The sequence below is a fragment of the Talpa occidentalis genome, unplaced genomic scaffold, assembly GCF_014898055.3.
Source record: "Talpa occidentalis isolate TD23 unplaced genomic scaffold, MPIMG_talOcc4v2.1 talOcc4.6, whole genome shotgun sequence".
NCBI lineage: Eukaryota > Metazoa > Chordata > Mammalia > Eulipotyphla > Talpidae > Talpa > Talpa occidentalis.
The window spans coordinates 46,402,364-46,424,250 of NW_023604972.1; the positions used below are offsets into that span (position 1 = coordinate 46,402,364).

The following is a 21,887-nucleotide window of genomic DNA, read 5'->3' on the forward strand; positions in this document are numbered from 1 at the left end:
CTGTTCTGTTCCCCACTGTCTCTGGTGAATCCTCTCACCCTCCCGTACATCTGGTCTGTACCCTGGTTCTTGTATAAATAAATAAAAATCTTACAATATATATATAATATACATATAATATATATGTATATATGTATGTGTGTGTATATGTATATATATGTATATAACTGCTGCACTAACACAGACGCTTTGCTAGGTTACGTTATTAGGAAATAAACCAAGTCAAGTGTTGATTAGCAGTTTAAATGTCAAATAGTTAAGCCTGCTATGAAACAGGCTATACAAATAGTTTTGTTTGGCTGTAAAAATGCCAACCTCCTGAAACAAATGAGCTCATCATCAAATCCTTTTCCACACCCATGAAAGAATCTATGATTTGTTTCCTCATGTTTTCTTTAGTTTTCTGGGCAGCTGAGAGTGAAATAGAGCAGTAGTTCTTAAACTTCAGCATGCTTTAGAAACTTCGGAGAGCTTGTTAAAATGGAGATCTGAGTCGTAGCACCAGAGCTATTGATTCAGTATGATTGGTGTGGAGCCTGAGAATTAGGATTTCTAGTAGGGTCCTGTATGATGCTGACCCAGGAACCACACTTTGAAAGCCACTGGATCCTGTCAGGCATTGTGAGGTGGTGTAGAACACAGGGCATTTTAGACACAAGGAGGTGGGTTGGAATTCGAGGGCTGTTACCAGTAGCACAGTTTATCAAGCGTTTTATCTCTTCGAGATTGAGTTCTTGCATTTTTTAAAAAAAAATAATAAAGTCCACCTTTTTAAGATCATTGGAAGAGTTAAGTGAGGGGTCTGAAAAGCACTTTGCTCACTGTCTGGCATGGAGTAGTTTAAAAGATCCTGTTAGTTTGTTTTACTGTTAGTTTTTTCGTGGTTTTTTCATAAGAGATGTAAACATTTCTCAATGTTTTGGGCAACCAAGTTTATCAAATGGTTAAAACTGCTTATTTAAATAACTGAAGCAGTTGGAAAAATTTCAACGAGATTCCACTTTAGAATTCCTGTGCCGTATTTTGAGCAGTTATTTGTGTGCATGGGTAGTTTCTTCATTTTAATTAAATGAATGGTTCCTCCCCCATTTAATTCTTACTAGGTAGCAAGTTGCATAATGTTCTAGGAATTTCATCCTTCTCTATTGTGGATTCAGCTTATTTTGATGAGTGGGTAGTAGAGGGCAGTGGAAAGGCCACAGCTAGAATGGAAACCTGAATTTTCATAATTCATGAACAATTAGAATCTGACTACAATTATGTCTTTTGTGTTTAGAAAGAAACAGGTAAATACCCGAATGGCTCAGAATCATTTGGGGAGCTTCTTTTGTGCATGTGGAATTGTTGATATATAATGTATTATATTGATTGATTTACATATTTAAAACCATTTTTTCATCCCTGGGATAAATTCTACTTGATTGTGATATGTAATCCTTGTAATGTATTGTTGACTTTGAATTGTTAGTATTTTGTTGAAGATTTTTGCATCAAAATTCATAGGGATTTTGGTCTGTAGTTTATTTTTCTTGTGTTACCTTTTTCTGGATCCAGTATTACAGTAATGTTGGAAACATAAAATATATTAAGGAGCATTCCCTCTTTTGGGATTTTTAGAAATAATCTGAACAAGATGGGCATAAATTCATATTTAAAAGTTTGATGGGGGCCTCCCTGGTGGCGCAAGGGGTTAAGATGCAACCTATGAAGCTCTCCACAGCTGCTGCAGCACGAGTTCCATCCCCTGCCAGGGAGCAACCCACATGGCGCAGCAGACCTCGCCTGACTCGCCCACTGCTCCCCTCAGCAGTGTATTTCAGTAAATCTGCCTGCTCTGTTCCCTACTCTGTCTCTGGTGAATCCTCTCACCCCCCCTCCACACCTCTGGCCTGTACCCCAGCTCTTGTGTGCATAAATAAATAAATTTAAAAAAATAAATAAATAAAAAATAAAAGTCTGATGGAATTTGCTTGTAATGCCATCTAGTCCTGAGCTTTCATTGCTGGAAAGATTTTTGACTACTACTTCAATTTGTATGATTTTGATCAATTTATTCAACATTTTTTTCCTGGTTTAGTCTTGGTAAATTATATTGTTCTAGAGATGTCCCTATTTCTTCAGAGTTATAAAATTTAGTGGCATATATTTGCTCATAGTAATCCCTTGTGATCTTTTGTATTTCTACACCATATGTGGTGATTGTGCCTTTCATTTCTAATTCATTTTGTTAATGTTTTCTCTCTTTGTTAGCTTTACTAGAGCTGTATTCATTTTATCTTCTTGAAATGCCAGCTCTTAGTTTCCATGATCTTTTGTGTGGTCTTCTTTAATCCCAATTTCATTTGCTTCCATTCTTTATTTTATCCTTCCACTAACTTTGGGTCTTGTTGATTCCTCTTTTTCAGGTTACTTTAAATGTAATATTGATTTGTTTATTTGGTATTTTTTTCTTGCTTTTTAATGTAGGCTTTGTCTTTGCAGTTCTTCAGACTGCTTCTGCACCTGTTTAGATGTTGGGGCACTGAACGGGTATAGCATAATATGTAAGAAGGAATCAGGCAAATGGGGCACAGAAAATTTGCCTCAGTCAGTATCAAGGGATATGGCTTCCTACAAAGCTGTGCATACCCGAATTTTGTATTGGGGATCCATAATAACTCCCCTCCCTTAGGCCTTCTCAGCCAAAAATATCATACATCCTCATCCTCTGGGCTGTTTTTTTTTTAAAGATTTTTTTATGCATACAAGAATTGGGGTACAGGCCAGAGGTTCAGAGGATTCACCAGAGACAGAGTGGGGAGCGGAACAGACAGATCTACTGAAATACACTGCTGCGGGGAACACTGGGCGAGCCAGGAGAGGTCTGCTGTTCTATGTGGGCAGCTCCCTGGCGGGGATTGAACCCATGCTGCAGTGGCTGCTGATAGCTTCATTGGTTGTGTCTTAGGGAGACCCCTCCCTAAGGGAGGCGCCACCAAGGGAGGCCCCTCTAGACTGTTTTTGAGCCATAGTGGTAGCACTGGGAGAGAACAATAGTTGAGACTGGACCACATGTTGGATCCCCATCTTTTGAGCAGGGAGCATAACTCTGTCATTCTTTCTCCTGCTATTGTGTTCTGGGTGATAAGCTCTGATTCCAGAGCATTCAGTTATTGTCTCAGTTTTGACCCTGGGTGGGGGTAAGGCAGGTGTTTAGCATACCACAGCTGCAGGCTGCAAATAATAGCCTTGTCCATGAGGAGACACAGGTGATTCCATCTGTTTCTCCCCTGCTGGTTAAGGCTTTTAATTATTCTAGCTTAGAAGTTCAAGCTCAAGGCAGTAATCATTACTCTGCAGCATTACAGGTCTCTGAAGTCCTCAGTGTGTCTGGGTGCCCCCGAGTCAACTGCAGAGAGACACTATACAGCTGCTGCTTTTCCCTCTGGTGGCTTGTGCCCCACAATCCTCACCCCTCCACCCCCTGCTCCCGGTATAGCTCTCACACAGTTCAATTAAGTTTTTTTCCTGCCGCTTTCCACCCTGGCACTGTTCCTGATGTATGTCATGGTCATCAGATTCTCTTGCAGAAGTTTTCTCATTTGCACTGTCATAACTTGGATGTGGCTATGTGGAAGAAGCAAGCCTATGTTTTCACTCTGCCTTCATCTTGCAGGACTCAAGAGCTTATAAACACGTGAAGTCAAACCCTCATTTCTAAACAGTATGATTCAATATGTGTAGGATAGAAGTCCAAATGAATTTTAAAGAATCACCCCAAGTGGTGCAGAAGATACATCTCAAGAAAAACCAGGAAAGAGCTGGAATGGTCACAACTGTTCAAAGTCAGATTCTACTGCATAACTAGCTACGTAGGCTTGAATAAATTCTTTCATCTTCTTAAATCTTGGTGTCTCATATGTGAAATGAGTGACTCTTATTCATCGGGGAAGTTATGCGATTATTTTTAATATATTGAAGTGCTTCACATAGTGCCAGGTATGGGGCACTGAATGGCCTAATATTTTGAAGGGTTCCTTTAAAATGCCAGACATGGAAGCTGGACAGATAAGAAAACACAATGTTCATAGATGAATAAAACTGAAATGAAGCCACCGGGCTCTGTGAATCTATAAAATATTTATTAAGACTTGGAGAGGGGCCTCCTTGATGGCACTAGGGGTTAAGCACCGCACTATGAAGCAATCTGCAGCCTCTACAGCACGAGTTTGATCCCCGGCCAGCCAGCAGACATGGCGCAGCAGACCTCTCCTGACTCGCCTGCTGCTCCGCTCAGCAGTGTGCTTTGGCCAATCTGCCTGTATGTTCCCCACTCTGTCTCTGGTGAATCCTCTCACCTCCACCCCACATCTCTGACCTGTACCCCAGCTCTTGCATGCATAAATAAATAAATCTTTAAAAAAAAAAAAAGACTTGGAGAAAGAGGGGCCTCCCTTGTGGCGCTAGGGAATACGTCTCAGCACTATGAAGCGATCAGTAGCCACTGCAGCACGAGTTTGATCCCCCACCAGGGAGCTGACCCACATGGCACAGCAGACGTCTCCTATCTTGCCCGCTGCTCCCCTCAGCATTGTATGTCAGTAGATCTGCCTGTACTGCTCACCACTCTGTCTCTGGTGAATCCTCTCACCCCTGCTACAACTCTGACCTACACCCCAGCTCTTGTATGCATAAATAAAATAAACCTTAAAAAAAAAAAGACTAGGAGGAAAAATTCTCCAAAGATCATGTTGAGGACCTCCTTGGTGGCCCCATTACCACTAAGACCTGAGTTCAATCCCGGCCAGGGAGCTAACCTCTTGGTGCACCAGACCTCTCCTGTTTCCCTGCTGCTCCCCTTAGCAGTGCATTTCAGCAAATCTGCCTGTTCTGCTCCCCACTTTGTCTCTGGTGAATTCTCTCTCTCTCTCTCTCTCTCTCTCTCTCTCTCTCTCTCTCTCGCTCCCCCCCCACACACACATACCCCTCTGGCCTACACCCCAGTTCTTCTATACAAAAATAAATAAAATTAAAAAAAAATGAAGATCATGATGAAGTGACTGATTTCTTACTGGTGCTCTTATATCAGGCACATCCATAATTAGTTTCTAACTCATAATTATCTGTGTAGAATGAAAACTTTGTTTTTGGATGTTTTAACGTGTTTGATTATATTGAAATAAATTTATTGAATTGAAGACTATTTTTTTTTTACCATGCCAGAACATTAAATTTCCACTCACTATAAAGTGACAAGATAATGTCCTTTCACGAAAATAATTATTAAACACTTCACAAGAGCCTAAATTAAGCCATATTAACACAAGACAGCAGAGTCAATTTTATTCAGTAACAGGATAGGAAAAATCAGTTTAGAAAGAAAACATTATTACTGTAAAGACAGGTTTTTATTCAATGATTTAAGAGAGAACATATAAGTAGAGTTAACTTGGATTTTTCTCATTGTCTTAATGACAATATAATCCTTAAACCGTTCTAAGATCTCTTATTCTTTCTGTAGGATGTTCTTTTTAAGCTAACATATTTCTAATGTATGCTTAAAATTAGTATCTTGTCATTCATTTTTTATTTCCATGCTATTCCTAACAATCTATGTCAGTGGAGTTTTCAAAAGGGAATTTATCACATCCATTAAACAAAGCTTAAGAACAGACTGTCCTAATGGGGTTTTCATGTATGTATCATTTAGTGTAGCGTCCCCTGAGGACAACAGTCACCGTTAATTAAAACATCTTGAAGTCTGTTAACCACAATTACTTCTTGTGAGATGCGGTGAAGGGCTTTGAATTATCACTTGAAAACAAGGAGGATATAGAAAACTTCCATCTTTTTTTTTAATTTTTGTTTTGCTTTCATGCAGAGGCCACTTTAAAGCAGATATTTCTTCATATCACCAGGATTAACACAGTTCATTGCTCTAGGGAATAAATATTTTATTGATACATTTCTAAGTTGTTACACATGAGGAAAAAAAAGAGTCTGCTATGTGTATGGTAGGTGCCATGTAACCTGCTTGTCTAGGGAGCGAGGTGCTCTCTTACACACTCCTAAAGTGATAGGCTAGTATGCAGATTGTGGGTTGGTTATGTGTTCCAGTATGCATATGGGAATATGCACATGTAATATGAACAAAAATTTCATTTTGAACTAGTTCTACTATCCAATTTTCACATTTGAACTTTCAATATTTCCTTTTAGGTTGGAAATCGGGGAACAATGAGAGATTATCCAGACTTTAGTCCATCGGTGGACGCTGAAGCAATTCGTAAGGCAATCAAAGGAATTGGTGAGTAATGCTTTATAATCCCCTTCTTAATGTTGAAGCAGGTCAGGTAAGTTATGATCTGAAAGGGCATAGGTTCAAGTTTGCTTACTCCGAGAAATTATAAAGGACTTGTTTACTCAATTAGAGAAATTATAAGGAACTTAAAATTTGTGATATAAAACAGTTGATAAGAGGAAAAGTATAGAAAACCACTTATTAAATCTTAATATCTGTCCTATTTATTTAATATCAAACATTACAATCACTATCACTACTGCCAATAACCATAATAATCATTGCAACTACAGTCCCTGTTTACTCTTGGATTTTGTCCCAACCCCATTCCATGGAAATAAACACCATCCTAAATGAGAATTCATTCTCATGAAACATTTAATTCTGTAACATACATTTTAATTCTGTAGCATATATGTGTATTGTTCTGCATGATCTCAAACAGTGTGAAATGAATTCATACTATTTACATTATTCTGTAACTAGCCTTTATTTTTTAACATCTTTGAGATTTACCTATGTTGATAGGTTTAGCTCTAGTTCATTAACTTTAACTGCACAGTAGTCTGCATCACTATATTATGAGAATATTGATGGAATCTTTAAGTTGTCTATAATTCTTTTCTATTACAATATAAATATGCTGCATTGAATAGTCCTGCTTATGTTTCATTTTCCACAATTGCTAGTATTTCCCTAAAACAGAACAATTGGGATTTCTAAGTTGAAGGGGATGTTTATTTTCAAATTCACTGAAAATTTTACCACACTGCTCTCCACAATGAAAATGCAAGTTAGCATCCTACCAACGATACATAAAACTTCTTCCTGCTCCATATCTCATCAGCACTTGCTAAGGTTCTACTCTTCAGTTTTCACATGAGCGAGTCTAAAATCATCTCTTTCTGCTTGTGAGTTTGTTTCCCCTTCTTCATCCTCCTTGACTGATATGCGTAAGCATCTTATTTGCTTCCTTCTCATATATTTTTACCCATTTTTCAGTTGGGTTCTTCTTCATGATTGACAAGAATTTTTAAATAAATTCTGGGCATAAAACTTTGTCCAGCAAACCATGAAAATATCTTCTTCCAGACTGTGGTTTTGTTTTAACCTTGGTAATAGAAATTTTTATTTCAGAGAAGTTTAAAATTTTAGTGAAGTCACATTTACCAGTGTTTGTCTTTATGGTTTATACTTACTGCATCTCTTTTGTGACTAACTTACAATAATACTCCCCTACATTTTCTCTACAAAGTTCTACAAACTTATATTGTGATCTTTAATCTATCTGGAATTAATGTTTATGTATGGTATTTAAAGATATCTAATTTTATTTTATCTCATGTGGCACATTAATTGTCTCATCCCAATTTATTAGAGTTCATCCTTTCCTCCTCTGTCTCATGTGCCCCTATTTTTCTGCTTTCTGTTATGTTCCACTGATCTGGTTTCCACTCCATCTTTATACCACATTGTCCTAGTTGCAATAATAATTTTACAATGACATGTAATGCCGAGTAGGGCATGAGCTCTTCTTTCTTGGCTTACTGCCTCCTCTATGAATTTTAGGCTCGGCTTGTCTGGTTCCCTGAAATATACTATTATATTATATTATATTATATTATATTATATTATATTATATTTATTATATTATATTATTTTTGCCTGTTTGTAGTTTATATTTTTTCCCACTTTAAAATGAAATGTGTTTCATATCTTTCATTTCCCTATTTATGCTTAGTGTTGGGCAGTCATTTCCATGAGGCTAATGTCAAATTGAAAACATGAATGGTTTTTACATTCTATTGCTTTCTTAACATTATGTTTTTTCATGAATATTTGCATTTTGGTCTGCAAGCCCATATCAAGAAGAAGACTTTTGTTTGTGAGTACCACTGCCAGCATATTCTCAGTTCTGGACCAAATTTCATAATAACATTTGCTTGAGGACTATGTCAGATCCAGTCTCTGAAACAAGAGACCATTTACTTGGTTTAGTTCCTGGTCTTGAGCATTTGCAAAAATAGGAAATGGGAATCTGTCAGTGATATAAACTCCATGTAACTGTGGATAGTTAGTTATGCCTGGAGTCTAGGGGCATAGAATACAGAGACAGAATGACGGGGTAGAACCCTAGGATGGAGACATGAGGCAAGAGCAGAATCTGATTAGCTGGTATACAAGCTAGGGGGCTGAAACTTCACCCTGAGATTTACAAAAAGCCATAGGATTTCAATCAAGGGACTGACTTTACTAGATGCATCTTTTTATTTATTTATTTATTTATTTTAAGATTTATTTATTTATGTATACAAGAACTGGGGTATAGACCAGAGGTACTGGGGGTGAGAGGATTCACCAGAGAGAATGGAGAGCAGAATGGGCAGATCTACTGAAATACACTGCTGAGGGGAGCAACGGGCAAGACAGGAGAGGTCTGCTGTGCCATTTGGTTATCTCCTAGCGGGTGATCGAACTCGTGCAGCAGTGACTAGCGAGAGCCTGATAGTGCTGTCTTTAACCCCTGCACTATCAGGGAGGCCCTAGATGCATCTTTTTAAAATTTTGCTTAAGCAGTAATATATGGTATGTGTGATAAAGGATTCAAGTTAGGAAGCTATTAATGTTTGCATAAAATATGATGTAGGCACAATGGAAAGGGTGTGCAGAAGAGAGGATAAATTCAAGAAATACAAATGATTGCTGCAATGTACAGAATAAAGTAAAGAAGGGGTTATAGGACATCTGTTGGGATTTTGGTTGGATGTCTATATCCATAGTGATATCATTAATGAGGAAACAGAATGAGAGACAACTTAAAGAAGATGGAGAATGAATTCAATTTGGAGTTAGCTCAGTGTGATATGGCTATGCAGTTGGTGTCTAGTTATGCGCCAACACGGGTACCATTACAGGTCCAAGTTGCTAAGCAGACTCAAAAGGGCACAGCAGGCTTTAATCTAATTCTGTGGTTACTTAACTATATAGAAGACTTCCCGTGCTATTTTATACTATAAATTACTAAATAGTGGTATTTTAGGTCATTCTCAGGCAATCCAACATCAGCCTGGCCTGATGATACTCTTTATTTACAACAGGTAGTTGACTATGTGGTTTTGGGACCAGAGAGAAAAGTAATAAGTTTTGTAGTCAGAAATGTGCATTCAAATGTTTGCTGCACCACTTAAAAGCTATGTGACTGGGCCTTCCTCGTGGTACAAGGAGTTAAGTCTCAGCACTGTGAAGCTATCCGCAACCACTGAGTTTGATCCCCTGCCAGGGAGCAGGCCAGGGAGGTGACCCACATGGCACAGCAGACCTCTCCTGTCTCTCCTGCTGCTTCCCTCAAGAGTATATTTCAGTCAGTCTGCCTGTTCTTTTCCCCACTCTGTCTCTGGTGAATCCTCTCACCCCTCTGCACCTCTGGCCTACACCCCAGTTCTTATATGCATAAATAGATAAATCTTTAAAAAGATTATAAATAAAATAAAAGCTATGTGACTTTGCGCAGCCCTTCTCCTTGCGTATGACTACGCAGGTGTTTCTCTTTGCAAATCTGTCCCTTTCAGGGCAGCTTTTTCTGCCTGCTTGTGTCTGTGCAAGAGTCCTTTATTCTTCGCTCCCTTTTTGTAGTAAACCTGACCTTTCGGATATTAAAAAAAGGCAGTGTGATTTTGACAAATGAGATACTTTTGTTAAATATTAGTGTCTTCATCTTTAGGACAGTTTAATCATACCCACTGCCCAGGACCCCTGGGAATATTAACAGTGAATATAATGTGCCAAGCACGTGGTTGGTTCTCAATAAATGTTGAAAGGAAAAAAGATTTTGATATCAAGTCTGGAGGTAAGGGAAAGATAAAAGATGATGATACCAAAACAGATGAATGGCTCAAGAAGATGTGGTGTATATTCACAATGGAATACTACTCAGTGATCAAAAAAGATAAACTTATGCCATTTGCGGCAACATGGATGGAGCTGGAAGGCATTATGCTAAGCGAAATAAGTCAGAAGAAGAAAGATAAATACCATATGGTGTCACTTATATGTGGTATATAGAGATACCAAACAAAGGATCGGGTATGTGAGGGGGAACAGCTCACAAGCTGACCATAGATCTGAGGCAAACAGCAGGGGAGTAGGAGGAAGAAGGGTCAAAACAGGGGTGGGAAGAGCACAGGGACTGTGGGGATGGATCAAGGGTGATGTGGTGGTGGGCAAGGATGACGGGGATGACACCTGAGTGGAGAAATCAAGTTCTGTCCAAAAATAACAAAGATGTAAGGAATTAATTTTTTAAATTAATTTATTAAAAGTTAGTGATAGTAGTAAACCTAGTAAGATTGAAGAAACAGATCAAATCAGCATGTTTCCTGTTCTACTCCCCTTTCTGAGCAACAGACACAACTACTGAGCAGTGTTCTATTATTTGAACAATGATTGTTGTCTTGCTGCAAATAAAGTTAATGTTCTTTTCCAAAAGCCAGGCAAAGAAATAGTGATTCCAACCTGATAAGAATCTGAAAATTAGAAATTAAAATATCTTTCTCTTTGCATTTATTTCAGACCATTAATCATTTTACATTTATTCAGGGCAGATATTAAGCATCTCGGGTAAAATTACTTTTGCTTCATTTAGGAACTGATGAGAAAACTCTCATCCAAATTCTGACTGAGAGGTCGAGTGCACAAAGGCAGCTGATTGTTAAGGAATACGAAGCAGCATATGAAAAGGTATGATTTGATTAACATAACAGGAGTAAAGAGCTAATCACAAGCGGAGCATCCCTGATCCAGATGTTATGCCCACAGATTTTTTGATTCCAGTTGAATGTAGCACAAAGTGTCATGTGGGTCCAGTCAGCAACCTGAAATGGGAGTTTTGATTTTACCCTTAACCTGTCCAGGCTGAATGTCCTTTAATCTTTCTGGGCCTAAATTTGAGTTGAATTGAGTTTCTCTGTTGAATAAGGAGGGTTGCTTAGGTGAATGGTTCTAAACCAGGACTGACATTGTTCCCCTGGGGACATTTTGATTTTTCATAACTGATGGGAGAGAAGCTATTTCTGGCAACTGGCAGGTAAAGGTCAGGGAAGCTGCTAAACATCCTACAATGAGGAAGACAGGTCCATGCAACAGAGTTAGCTGACCAATTATTTGATAAACCTTTGATATGATCTTTAATTTCTTATCCAAGTTTAAAATATTTTTTAATTGTAGGTTAAATTCATGTGGCAAATGAAAATTTATTAAGAATCAAAAACTATACAAGAACAAACTGGACAGTTTTTATTCAATACTTTTGTTGGGTCCTTCTCTGTGTCAAGGATGTCCTAGACATTTGAGATACACTGCTATAAAAAGCAGATCTCTCGGGCTTCCCTGGTGGTGCAAGGGGTTAAGATGCAGCACTATGAAGCTACCCACAGCCACTGCAGCATGAGTTTAATCCCCGGCCAGGGAGGTGACCCACATGGCACAGCAGAAACTCTCCTGACTTGCCCGCTGCTCTCCACAGCAGTGTATTTCAGTCTGCCTGTTCTGCTCCCCACTCTGTCTCTCGTGAATCCTCTCACCCCACCCCTGCACCTCTGGCCTGTACCCCAGTTCTTATATGCATAAATAAATAAATCTTAAGAAAGAAAAGTTAACAATCCTTCTCAAAATTAAAAAAAAAAAAAGCAGATCTCTCTTCTTTCCTCGAGCTAACATTCTAGTAAAAACTAATAAATTAGTAAATAAAATAAATTCAGCTATTGGTAAGTGCTATGAAAAAAATGTGAAGGGTATGATGTGGTAAAGAATGACTAATAAATGGCTCCTTTGGATCAGGTGGTGAATTAATGTCAGTTAGGAGTTGTTTCCTCCAGTCAAATAAGACTAAACAGTACTGAGGAGTCTAATCTACTTGAGCTGGGGAAGAGCATTTCAGACAGAAGGTATAGCAAATGCAGAAGCCCTGGGGTAGAAACAAGCTGGGAATATTTAAGGAACAGAGAGAATTGCAATATGGCAGGAGGAGTAGTGAGTGAAGGAGGCAAAGAAAGAGATGTGGGTGGAGGGAAATTTAGAACATGCTTGGCCTTGCAGTCCTGGCACAGAGTTTAAGTTTTATTGTAAGGACAATGGGAAAGCATTAGAGGTTTATAAACCGGGGAATAAAATAAGGTATTTTATAGTTTTAAAAAAATATTTTAGTTGTTGTGGTTAATGAACTATGGAGGCAAAAAAGTGGAAACAGATACCAGTCAGGTTTTGGGTCCAAGTAAGAGTTGTATGTCTAGTGACCATCCAAAGGGAGCTCAGTCATAACCCCCTGAAAGTATTCTCCAAACTCCCAAACTCTTTTAGATACCCTTTTCAGATAGTTGACCTTCACCTTGTATCAGATAGTTAATAAATTATATGAAATTTTATCTTTGAAAATTTCCATTTTTCCCTCTAGGTCATAATATCCTAGGGTGATGTCTAACTCAACCTTTAATTACCTAGCACAGAGCAGGTGCCCAGTAAACACTTATCAAGTTAAATGAAGCTTTTGGACAAGACAGCACATTCACATATAGAGTATGTGAATAATCTATTGACCTTTCAGAATTTCCAAAATATAAAAGAAGGATGGGGGAGAAGGATAAAAACCTTCTCTAACAGTGGAATAGAATGAGAGTATGTGAAGTTAGATTCAGCTAGAATGTCTTGGGTTAAAGACAGATGGTAAGTGGAATTTAGCATTTAGAGCAGAAACTGATAGTGATTAAGGTAGAGTTAGCAATATTGGCTCCATCCTCTTTGTTATGACAGGAGTGTGACTCTGCTGTGCCCCCCAGTGGCTTGGTAGATGTTGGTCTGTACCCACATTGTCTTAACAGTCTGGAAGGCTGCCAGCCTCTGTTTCAGAGCTGAAAATAATTGAGAGCAAAGAAAACGAACATTCGATAACAACCTGTTGAATATTGAATATAGGAACCATGTTATCTACCGTTCAGCAAGGGACATGGATCGGATATATACAATGTCTGAAAACAGTGCCAAAGGCACTGTGAGTAAGTAATGTCTGCCACATTGCCACATATAGGGTTTTCTATGCTGTTGTTGCCAGAAAACCTAGCTCCATACTCTCTTAAGTGGCAAATAATCCACACTATCTTCCCTTCCCATTTCTCTCTGGAGCTCTGTGGCCATCACCAAGAAGTAAGGTGAATACAACACTGACCAACAAAACTGTGTATGACTATAGGGCTCCTGGTTTTCTACTTTTCCCTCACCCCAACCTTAGCATTGAGAGCATCAAAGACCTACAAAGTTCATTTCGCTACACAGTTCCCCTCTGTAACACTCATGTAACCCCTTCTGCTGGCTTTGGTTCAGAAAACCTCCTATAAAAGAGAACCTCTGGGAAATGGTCTTAAAATGCAGATTCATAACCATAGAAATGTTTTCACCATTTTATTCTTTCTGTACGGATGTGTTTTTGTCTGAATGTAGTGCAAATATTTATCTTTCACTAGGTAAGTTTAAAGAAAGAGAAAGGAAAAGTATTTCATGCTTTCCCCTTTGGGGCTTTTTTAGGAACTGAAAGATGATTTGAAAGGGGATCTCTCTGGCCACTTTGAGCATCTCATGGTGGCCCTCGTGATCCCACCAGCAGTGTTTGATGCAAAGCAGCTGAAGAAATCCATGAAGGTATGAGTCCTACGCCAGTTGTTTCTGCCCAGTATTTGATGATGTCATTGAAGACAATGACTTTCTTTCCTTTCACACTTAAGATATTGATGTAAATAGGATAGATAGACTTGAATGTAATTTTGATTCTGTGCTCTCCACTTGGAAAAACTATCCTGAGATGGGGAGCAGATATGGAACCTTGAGCTCACATGTTTGGGGATTGGGACGATATTATCTCTATGTTGACCTGAGGAGTCAAATTCTCTGTTTTGTTGTCATTAAGAACAAATGGCATCATCATCAACCCCACTGGCTATCCAAAAGCCTGGCACGCTCCATATCCCTTTCTTTCCCTCACTCTTCGAAGCTCTCATATCTATCAGCACGTATGTTAACTCTTCTCCAAAATCTATCAAAAATGTGTTTCTCAAAATCCATTGCTACCATTCTAGTTGAACCATCATCATCCCCTCTCTTTCTAAGGAACTATGGCTAGTTATACTGATTTTAAAATTCAATCAAGCCAAAAGGATGATTGGCTCTAAAAACAAGTCCAACAAAGACAAGTCCTGTGCCTGCCCTCCCAACAACATTGCCAGCATAAAGCCATTCTGGAGTCACTCCTGGATATATCACCTGGGAAAACATTGTCTCTTGATGGGACCATATCGATATCCACCTAAGTGGTTCCTTTGCCTCTATTTCTGCCCACATCACAGAATAGTTAAAATTATTTTTATTATGTTATTTTAGAATCAAGTTATACTATTCATCTGCATAAATCTCCAATAACTGGATACTTAAAATCCCAACTCCTAACCATTTTTGTCACCCAACACAGTTTAGCGCCTGTCTATCTCTGTGACTTTTAAAATTCTGTGTTAATCAAGGTGCTCCAGAGAAGCGAAATCAGTAGGCAGCAGATATGTATTAAGAGATTTATGTAAGGAATTGGTTACACATTTGTGGATCTGGCTAGGCAAACTCAAAATCTGTGCAGTAGGTTGTCAACAAAGGCAGTGTTGGAACAACCGCAGACAGAAACCCTGAGGACTGGGCGATTGCCCCCAATAGTATAGAATCACCAATCCAAGAGTGAGCGCATCCTGGGGGTGGATGCGGTATGGCTTGTGGCTGAGACTACAGCCAGAGAAGGCCAGGAAGCCTGACGGCTCCTGGCGTGTGACAGCAGATGCCTGAGTGGTTCCCCTCCCTCATATGAGCAGTGCTTTTGGCAGCAGAAGTGGTGGCTCATCTGCTGGTGCCAATAATCTTGTCTTTTGCCGCTAAGTTGGTGCCCTGCCTGGACTTATTTATGTTCTGTTGTATTTTGTTATGTTGTGATGTATTTCATTTGCTTTTGTGGGCCATGGCTGCCGTGTTCATATTGCCAAGAGAAACGTATATGAGTTGTATATAGACTGCTATAGACTGTATGGCAGAAAACCCTGAGGGGGTGGATTGTAGAGTAAGTAAAGTACCAGGCTTTTCCGCCCTCCCGCCATGAAGATTGATGATCGATCTCTGCGGTCCTGAGTGGGTGCCTGATGGCGGGCACCTGGAATAGGGTGTGGCATATGTAGATGGGATTCACCTGGGCTAAGACTGGGCTTATAAGGGCAGTGTCACGGGGACACCAGGAGAAGCAGAGCAGCGTGCAGAACCACAAGAGAATCAGAGAGAAGGCGAGAGAACGCCAGAGAGCCCAGAGGGAGTGAAGACTTGCTGGGGGCTGGGAGGCCTGCCAGTACCTCCCGGGCCCCCAGTACCTCTGCCTGCTGCATACCCAGTAAAATCTCAATAAAAGCCTGCAAAAGCCACCGAGGGACTCTCTAGGACGCTCTCCTCCTTTATCCCATCTGCTCGGATCATAGAGAACCTGCACTGTGCCCATTCCTGCCATTACACTCTGGCTTGTACCCCAGCTCTTGTATGCATAAATAAATAAATCTTTAAAAATAATAATACATAAATAAAATAAATACATTTTTGAGAAGAGATTGCGGGGAGGAGCAACTAGGAATCTCTCAGGAGGGACAGAACTCAGCTTCTCTGCATATTCAGTCTTGACCTTATTTGATCTAGACGTACTGTAATTAACTTTCTTGGAATCACAGTGTGATTCTGTGACCTCAATATGAACCAAAGTTCAGGCTAACTAGTCCCCAATTCAGCTGGGCCCATGAGACACATTATTGAGGTTTTAAAAATCTCCCTGTGTAAAGAGGATGGAACATGCTAACTTAATTCCAGCACACTGGTGCGAGGATGAACTCATCCACAAGAATTGTAGAGCCCATTCTAAATGTAATGATGTTTTGTTCACTTCTGATCTTGAATGACATGCTATTTCTTTTTGTAGTAGTTATACTATTTCTTCCTAGAATATTTCAGCAGCTTTATAAACTAAAGTAGGACATTTCCTTGAAAGCTTTGATGTCAACTAATTCCAGATGACTCTTGTTATTGTAATACTAAAATACACTGAAAATTAGAAAATCTTTGAATAACAGATAAGCTTATGTCCATTTACTTAAAACTATTCTTTTCATCTGTTAAAACATGCTATTAAGACTGAAATGCATGAAATTGATTTTTTAAGTGTTTTAAAAATAGGTTTTCCGTTTTCTTGCAGGGCACTGGAACAAATGAAGATGCATTAATTGAAATCTTAACCACCAGGACAAGCCAGCAGATCAAAGAGATTGGTCAAGCCTACTACACAGGTCATCTTATTCTCTGCTTCCCTTTCCCATTGTTCATGTAGAGAAGAGGGAATGTTGCTTTTCCTAGAAACCCACAATCTCTTTCACCAGGTTCTTTGAGAAAGCTAGACTACGAAAAGGAGATTACAGTCTAAAATGAGTTAAGAACTATGGATTTTAGAGAAAGTTTGTATATGATCTGAGCTGGAAATTGCTATGTAACAATGGCACTAATGGGTTGCCTTTAGAACATTACAGCTATAGTGGATTTGCTCCTGGCTATCACTGTTTAATTGAATCAACAATTTTCATCAGTGTAAGATGCTCAAATCTCTGTATATTAATATTATATGTTATAAACCACTTAGATTAGCCTCATGATTTTTGGTATGGGAAATGAGATGAACCATTTAGAGAATGCGTTGAGCATGTGGATTCAGTATAACTAGCTTATGTCCTGATAGTCTGTTAGCTGTGTGAAAATTAGAAAGCCACTGAAATGCAATTCTGAACTAACCACTAACACTAACTACCTAGGGTAGGCATAACTTCGCAGGCTACTTCTGACACCAGCCAAAAGCTTGGCTGCTCCCAGGTCACATGTACTACTAACCAAATGGCTAAAATTCAGGGGGTGCTCACTACGCTTTCAGGTTCAATAGTAAACTAGAACAACACAGAACTCAAGAAAGCACAATACTTACAATTATAGTTTTACTATAAAGAATGTAAATCAGGATTGGTTGAGTGAATAAATGCTTAAGGTAAAGTCTGGGAGAATCCTAAATGCAAAACTTCCATGTTGTCAGGGTAAAATACACTCCCAGCACATCCATGTATAATTGTCAACCTAGGAAATCCAGGTAATCTTTGGTATCCAGAGTTGTAGTGAGGTTTTATTACATAAGCAAAGTTGATTGAATCACTGACAAGTGAACTCTGTCTGTATTCCCCCTTCTCTCATTGGTGTTAAAGCTGATATATGGCCCAATGTCTCAAACCTTGGACTCAGCCCACATCCTACATCATTTTATTAACATAAACCCAGGTGTGGTTCATGGAACCTTCCATGAATAACAAAGACGCTTCTACTTGGCAGATCCCGAAAGTTTAGAGGTAGGGGCAAACACCAGCCCAATTCTTTATTATACAATAGGCCCCTGAAACCCTCTCCAAGTACCTTAAGAAGCCATGGATTCTGTGTTGTGTGGCAGTGAGATCAGTTGTGTATCAGGGAGCTTCTGCAGTGGGAGATGTCAAAGAAGAGATGTACTGGCCTCAGATGGGTGTTAAAGAGGTTCCTGTGGGAAATTCTTACTAAAAGGTAAATATTTCAATGATAGGTAAGAGATTATTTTATTGTTGATATGCTAATCAGGCTCTGGTCAAAAAGAAAAAAATAGAATTGAATATAGAGAATTTCTTACCTTTTGGAGGACTGAAAAAACAAAAATGAACACGGGGTAACACAGGTATAACTGCCAGGGCTAGGACAACAAAGGAAAGATGTTGGGGACTTCACAAACTAGAAACTTAGAAAATACCAGCAGTGTTGAAAATACCTCAGTGGTACAGAGGAAAAACTTAGGGACCTGGAATTCAAATCTCTTTCAAGAGGACTCCATCTGGTTGGAGCAGGTACTGTCAGAGGGGAACAACATGACTGTTCTAGGAGCCTGGAGCCAGCTGCTGTCTGGGTGAAAACCCTTCATTGGGTGACACCAACATGAATAGCACACAAATAGCAAGGTCTTTCCTCCTCCTGTCTCCCAGCCTCCCTCAATCCACCCATTGGTAGAACTTAATAAGAATGGGGGTGGAGCCCGAGTCAAGGGGGTAGAGGCAAAAGGAAAATGCAATTTATAGCTTTCCAATCCCAACCCCACAAAGCAAGGTACAGGAGGGTGTATTTGGAGTAGGTGAAATAATTGCTTAAATAATAGGCTCAGATGGGTGCACTGTAGGTATTTAAAATATTTGGTTCTCTCAATTCAACAAGATGTACAACCTAGGAAATCCAGGTAATCTTCAGATCCAAAGATTCTATCCCAAGGAATGTATTAATTCCCAGTGTTTCTTAGAAGAGTTAGCACTCTATGCATTACCTGCTCCATGATGGCTTCCTGGAGCCCAACATTTATTTACAAACAACACTAGATGCAGGTTCTACAAAGGGGGGGATTTGTTGGTTTTTGCACTATTGTACTTCAACTACCAAGAACAGTGGAGAAATAAATTCAAATATTTATTCAATGAATATCCTTATGGGCAAGTGAAAGTTCTAACATTTAGGACTGTTGTTTTACAAAGATGACAAGTGGTAACAGTTCAAATTAAGAGATGTCCTCATTTCTGTGTGGATTAATCTCTCTAAGGCTATGAGGACTGGAGCTGCATCTAGGTTACCTTGGTTAATATGGTTAATCATATACAAGAGGTGAAAGAGGGACACTCTCAACCATGTAGAGCGAAGCTTTACAGAGACTCAGGACAAAGCTGTGCTCTAGGGACCCAGCTATCTTGTCACTCCCTTGGTGTCAGGTATCCTCTAGTCTATGGGCTATTTCTGTTACTATTATTGCTTTCCTCTCTGCTTCTTCTGTTCTTAGCATTACCGAGTAACTTCTCTACTTTAACCACATGGTGTTTGTCTTCACAAGGCTTATAATTTGACCCTGGTTTCTGGTTCTTCTTGGTTTCACCCTTATTTCTGGAGGTCTTTCTAATCTTTTGTCCTCCGTTGTCTTTGTGTCTTTTTGTATTCCCTAACAGAAGATTCAATGGACTCGGGAAGTCACTATCTGTTAGCATGTAACCAGGAGTACCCTGGGGTTCCCAATCTAGCATGCTCTTGCGGGGTCCAGCTGTCCATGGGCACAAAACCCACCCTTAGTTGAACTTTAATAGAATTAGTAAACATGGAAAGAGAAGAAATGATAATGATGTAATAAAACACCCAAAATTGCCTACCCTCATGGGCCAATACTCGCCCAAACAGAGTTGGCCTGAAGTGGGGCCACTGAGGCCCAAAATCTAAGGCCTGGAGAGGAACCATAGGAAACAGATTCTGAAGTAGGTTCCAGAAAGTAGGAGCAAGAGGAGACACCACATCAAAAAAGTGGCTGCCATTGTCAGCCTCCCCACCTGCCTCTCATCCCGTGTCTCTTCCAAGTGTTTCTGCATGTCTCTCATCCACACACCTCCTTCCCAGTGATACCAAGGTGCAAGTAAGGTCACAAAAGTAAGCGATCTTTTTTCTTCTTCCTCGGAGCCTACCAGCCTCTCCTGTCATAGAGCTTTACCTGGCCATTCAATTCTACCCCGGCTCCCAGTAGCTAGTCCATGGTAGCTGCATGTAAATGGGGGCGGGGAACATGGTATCACCCTCTTTTATGACGATGCCTCTGTAATATAGCTAGTGAGGAGCCAAGTTCTCCCACTAGTGCCTCCTCTTAGGGTGCTAGCCACCTACAGTCAGATGCCAACCCTGTTGTAGTTAGCTGTTGCAACCGTGATGGTGAAATAATAAATCATGAGCAAGAAAGTCATCGAAGAAAGCTATCGAATTGACCCTGATAAAGAGACCAGTTGCTTTGTGTGGTTGATTCAGTACAGTAGCTAAATTCTGAATGTCTTTCAGTATTCTGAAGAGAATAGTATGTGAGAAAGCAGTGAATCAGGGAGTAAGAATTCTGGTTCAGGGCCTTCCTAGTGGCGCAGGTTAAAGTCTCAGCGCTATCAAGCTATCGGCAACAGATATCCGGCCATGGAGCTAACCCACATATGGCACAGCAGACCTCTCCTGTCTTGCCCGCTGCTCCCCTCAGCAGTGTATTTCAGTAGATGTGCCTATTCTGCTCCCCACTCTGTCTCTGGCAAATCCTTTCACCCTCTGCACCTCTGGCCTACACCCCAGTTCTTATATGCATAAATGAAAACAAATCTTAAAAAAAAAAAGAATTGTGGTTCAGGAGCCTCCCTGGTAGCGCAAGGGGTTAAGACGCAACCTATGAAGCTATCTGCAGCCTCTGCAGTACAAGTTCAATTTCCGGCCAGCCAGGGAGCAACCCACATGGCGCAGCAGACCTCTCTTGACTTGCCCACTGCTCCCTTCAGCCGCGTATTTCAGTCAATCTGCCTGTTCTGTTGCCCACTATGTCTTTGGTGAATCTCACCCCCCACACTCTGGCCTGTACCCCAGTTCTTGTATGCATAAATAAATAAATCTTAAAAAAAAAAAGAATTCTGGTTCAGGCTTCTATATTAATAAAACATCCTGTATGTTTTTCTATATTTTATTGTGTCTCAGAATGCATGAATTTGATGTCAACTGCATTGAATTCACTTTTTTTAAAGGCTTGATTTTATTATCTGATTTCAGTATATAAGAAGAGTCTTGGAGATGAAATTAGTTCTGAAACATCTGGTGACTTCAGGAAAGCACTGTTAACTTTGGCAGATGTAAGGTTTATTTATTTATTTTTTTATTTTTCAACTCCCCAATAAGCTGTATGCTCAATAGTAATTTTTAAGGAGTTTAAAAATTATCAAACTGAGATTGTAATTTTACTTACGAAAAGATCTGTTCATTTATATTTGCATTATTTAATATGCAGTGTAATGTCTAACCATGATCACAAAAGCATAACATAATGATATAACAAAAAAATTGTGTTTTGGCAATATATGGATTAAAAGTGATCAAGTTTCACAATACGTTAGAAAATGTTATAATTCTTCTGACATAAAATGGTTGTGCATAATAAATGTCTCCATTTTTAAGAACACATTTGTTTTTCTTCTTAATCCCAAAGAATAGATATTTCTTTTGTTAGCATTTCAATTATATAGGAAGCATTATACAGAAGAATTATCTTCAGAGATAGGCGTATCAGTCTCAGGATTTAAAAAAAAAAAATTTGCTGCAGCTTCCTTCTTGCCACCTTTGGAAAAGTCGCTAAATCACTCATCACCATGTAACCAAATACAGCCATCCCGTGCTGTCTCTTTTTAGTAGGCTCATTGCTTTATAATAAAGGTGGTGAGGTCAAGGATGAGAAATAATCACAATTGCATTTAAGAGAGGAGATGATTTAGCCATAGATCACTGGCCTTTTTCACTGATTTACACAACTCTTAATATATGAGAAAATTCCAACAATGGTCTCAGCCTGAAGGTTGAAACAGCAATTGTCAAAGTGAGACATTATTTCATTATGAGGAAATTGATCCCA

General features: G+C 39.5%; 1 protein-coding gene across 1 annotated transcript in view; it reads left to right on the forward strand.

Annotated features, from left to right (window-relative positions):
- Positions 1-21,887, forward strand: part of ANXA3 (annexin A3) — a 56,395-nt gene that overhangs the window by 14,560 nt on the left and 19,948 nt on the right. Inside the window, exons 3-7 of the mRNA XM_037530272.1 lie at positions 6,199-6,286; positions 10,923-11,017; positions 13,853-13,966; positions 16,584-16,674; positions 21,035-21,114. Coding sequence (XP_037386169.1) covers positions 6,199-6,286; positions 10,923-11,017; positions 13,853-13,966; positions 16,584-16,674; positions 21,035-21,114 — 468 coding nt within the window. The remainder of the gene's footprint in view (positions 1-6,198; positions 6,287-10,922; positions 11,018-13,852; positions 13,967-16,583; positions 16,675-21,034; positions 21,115-21,887) is intronic.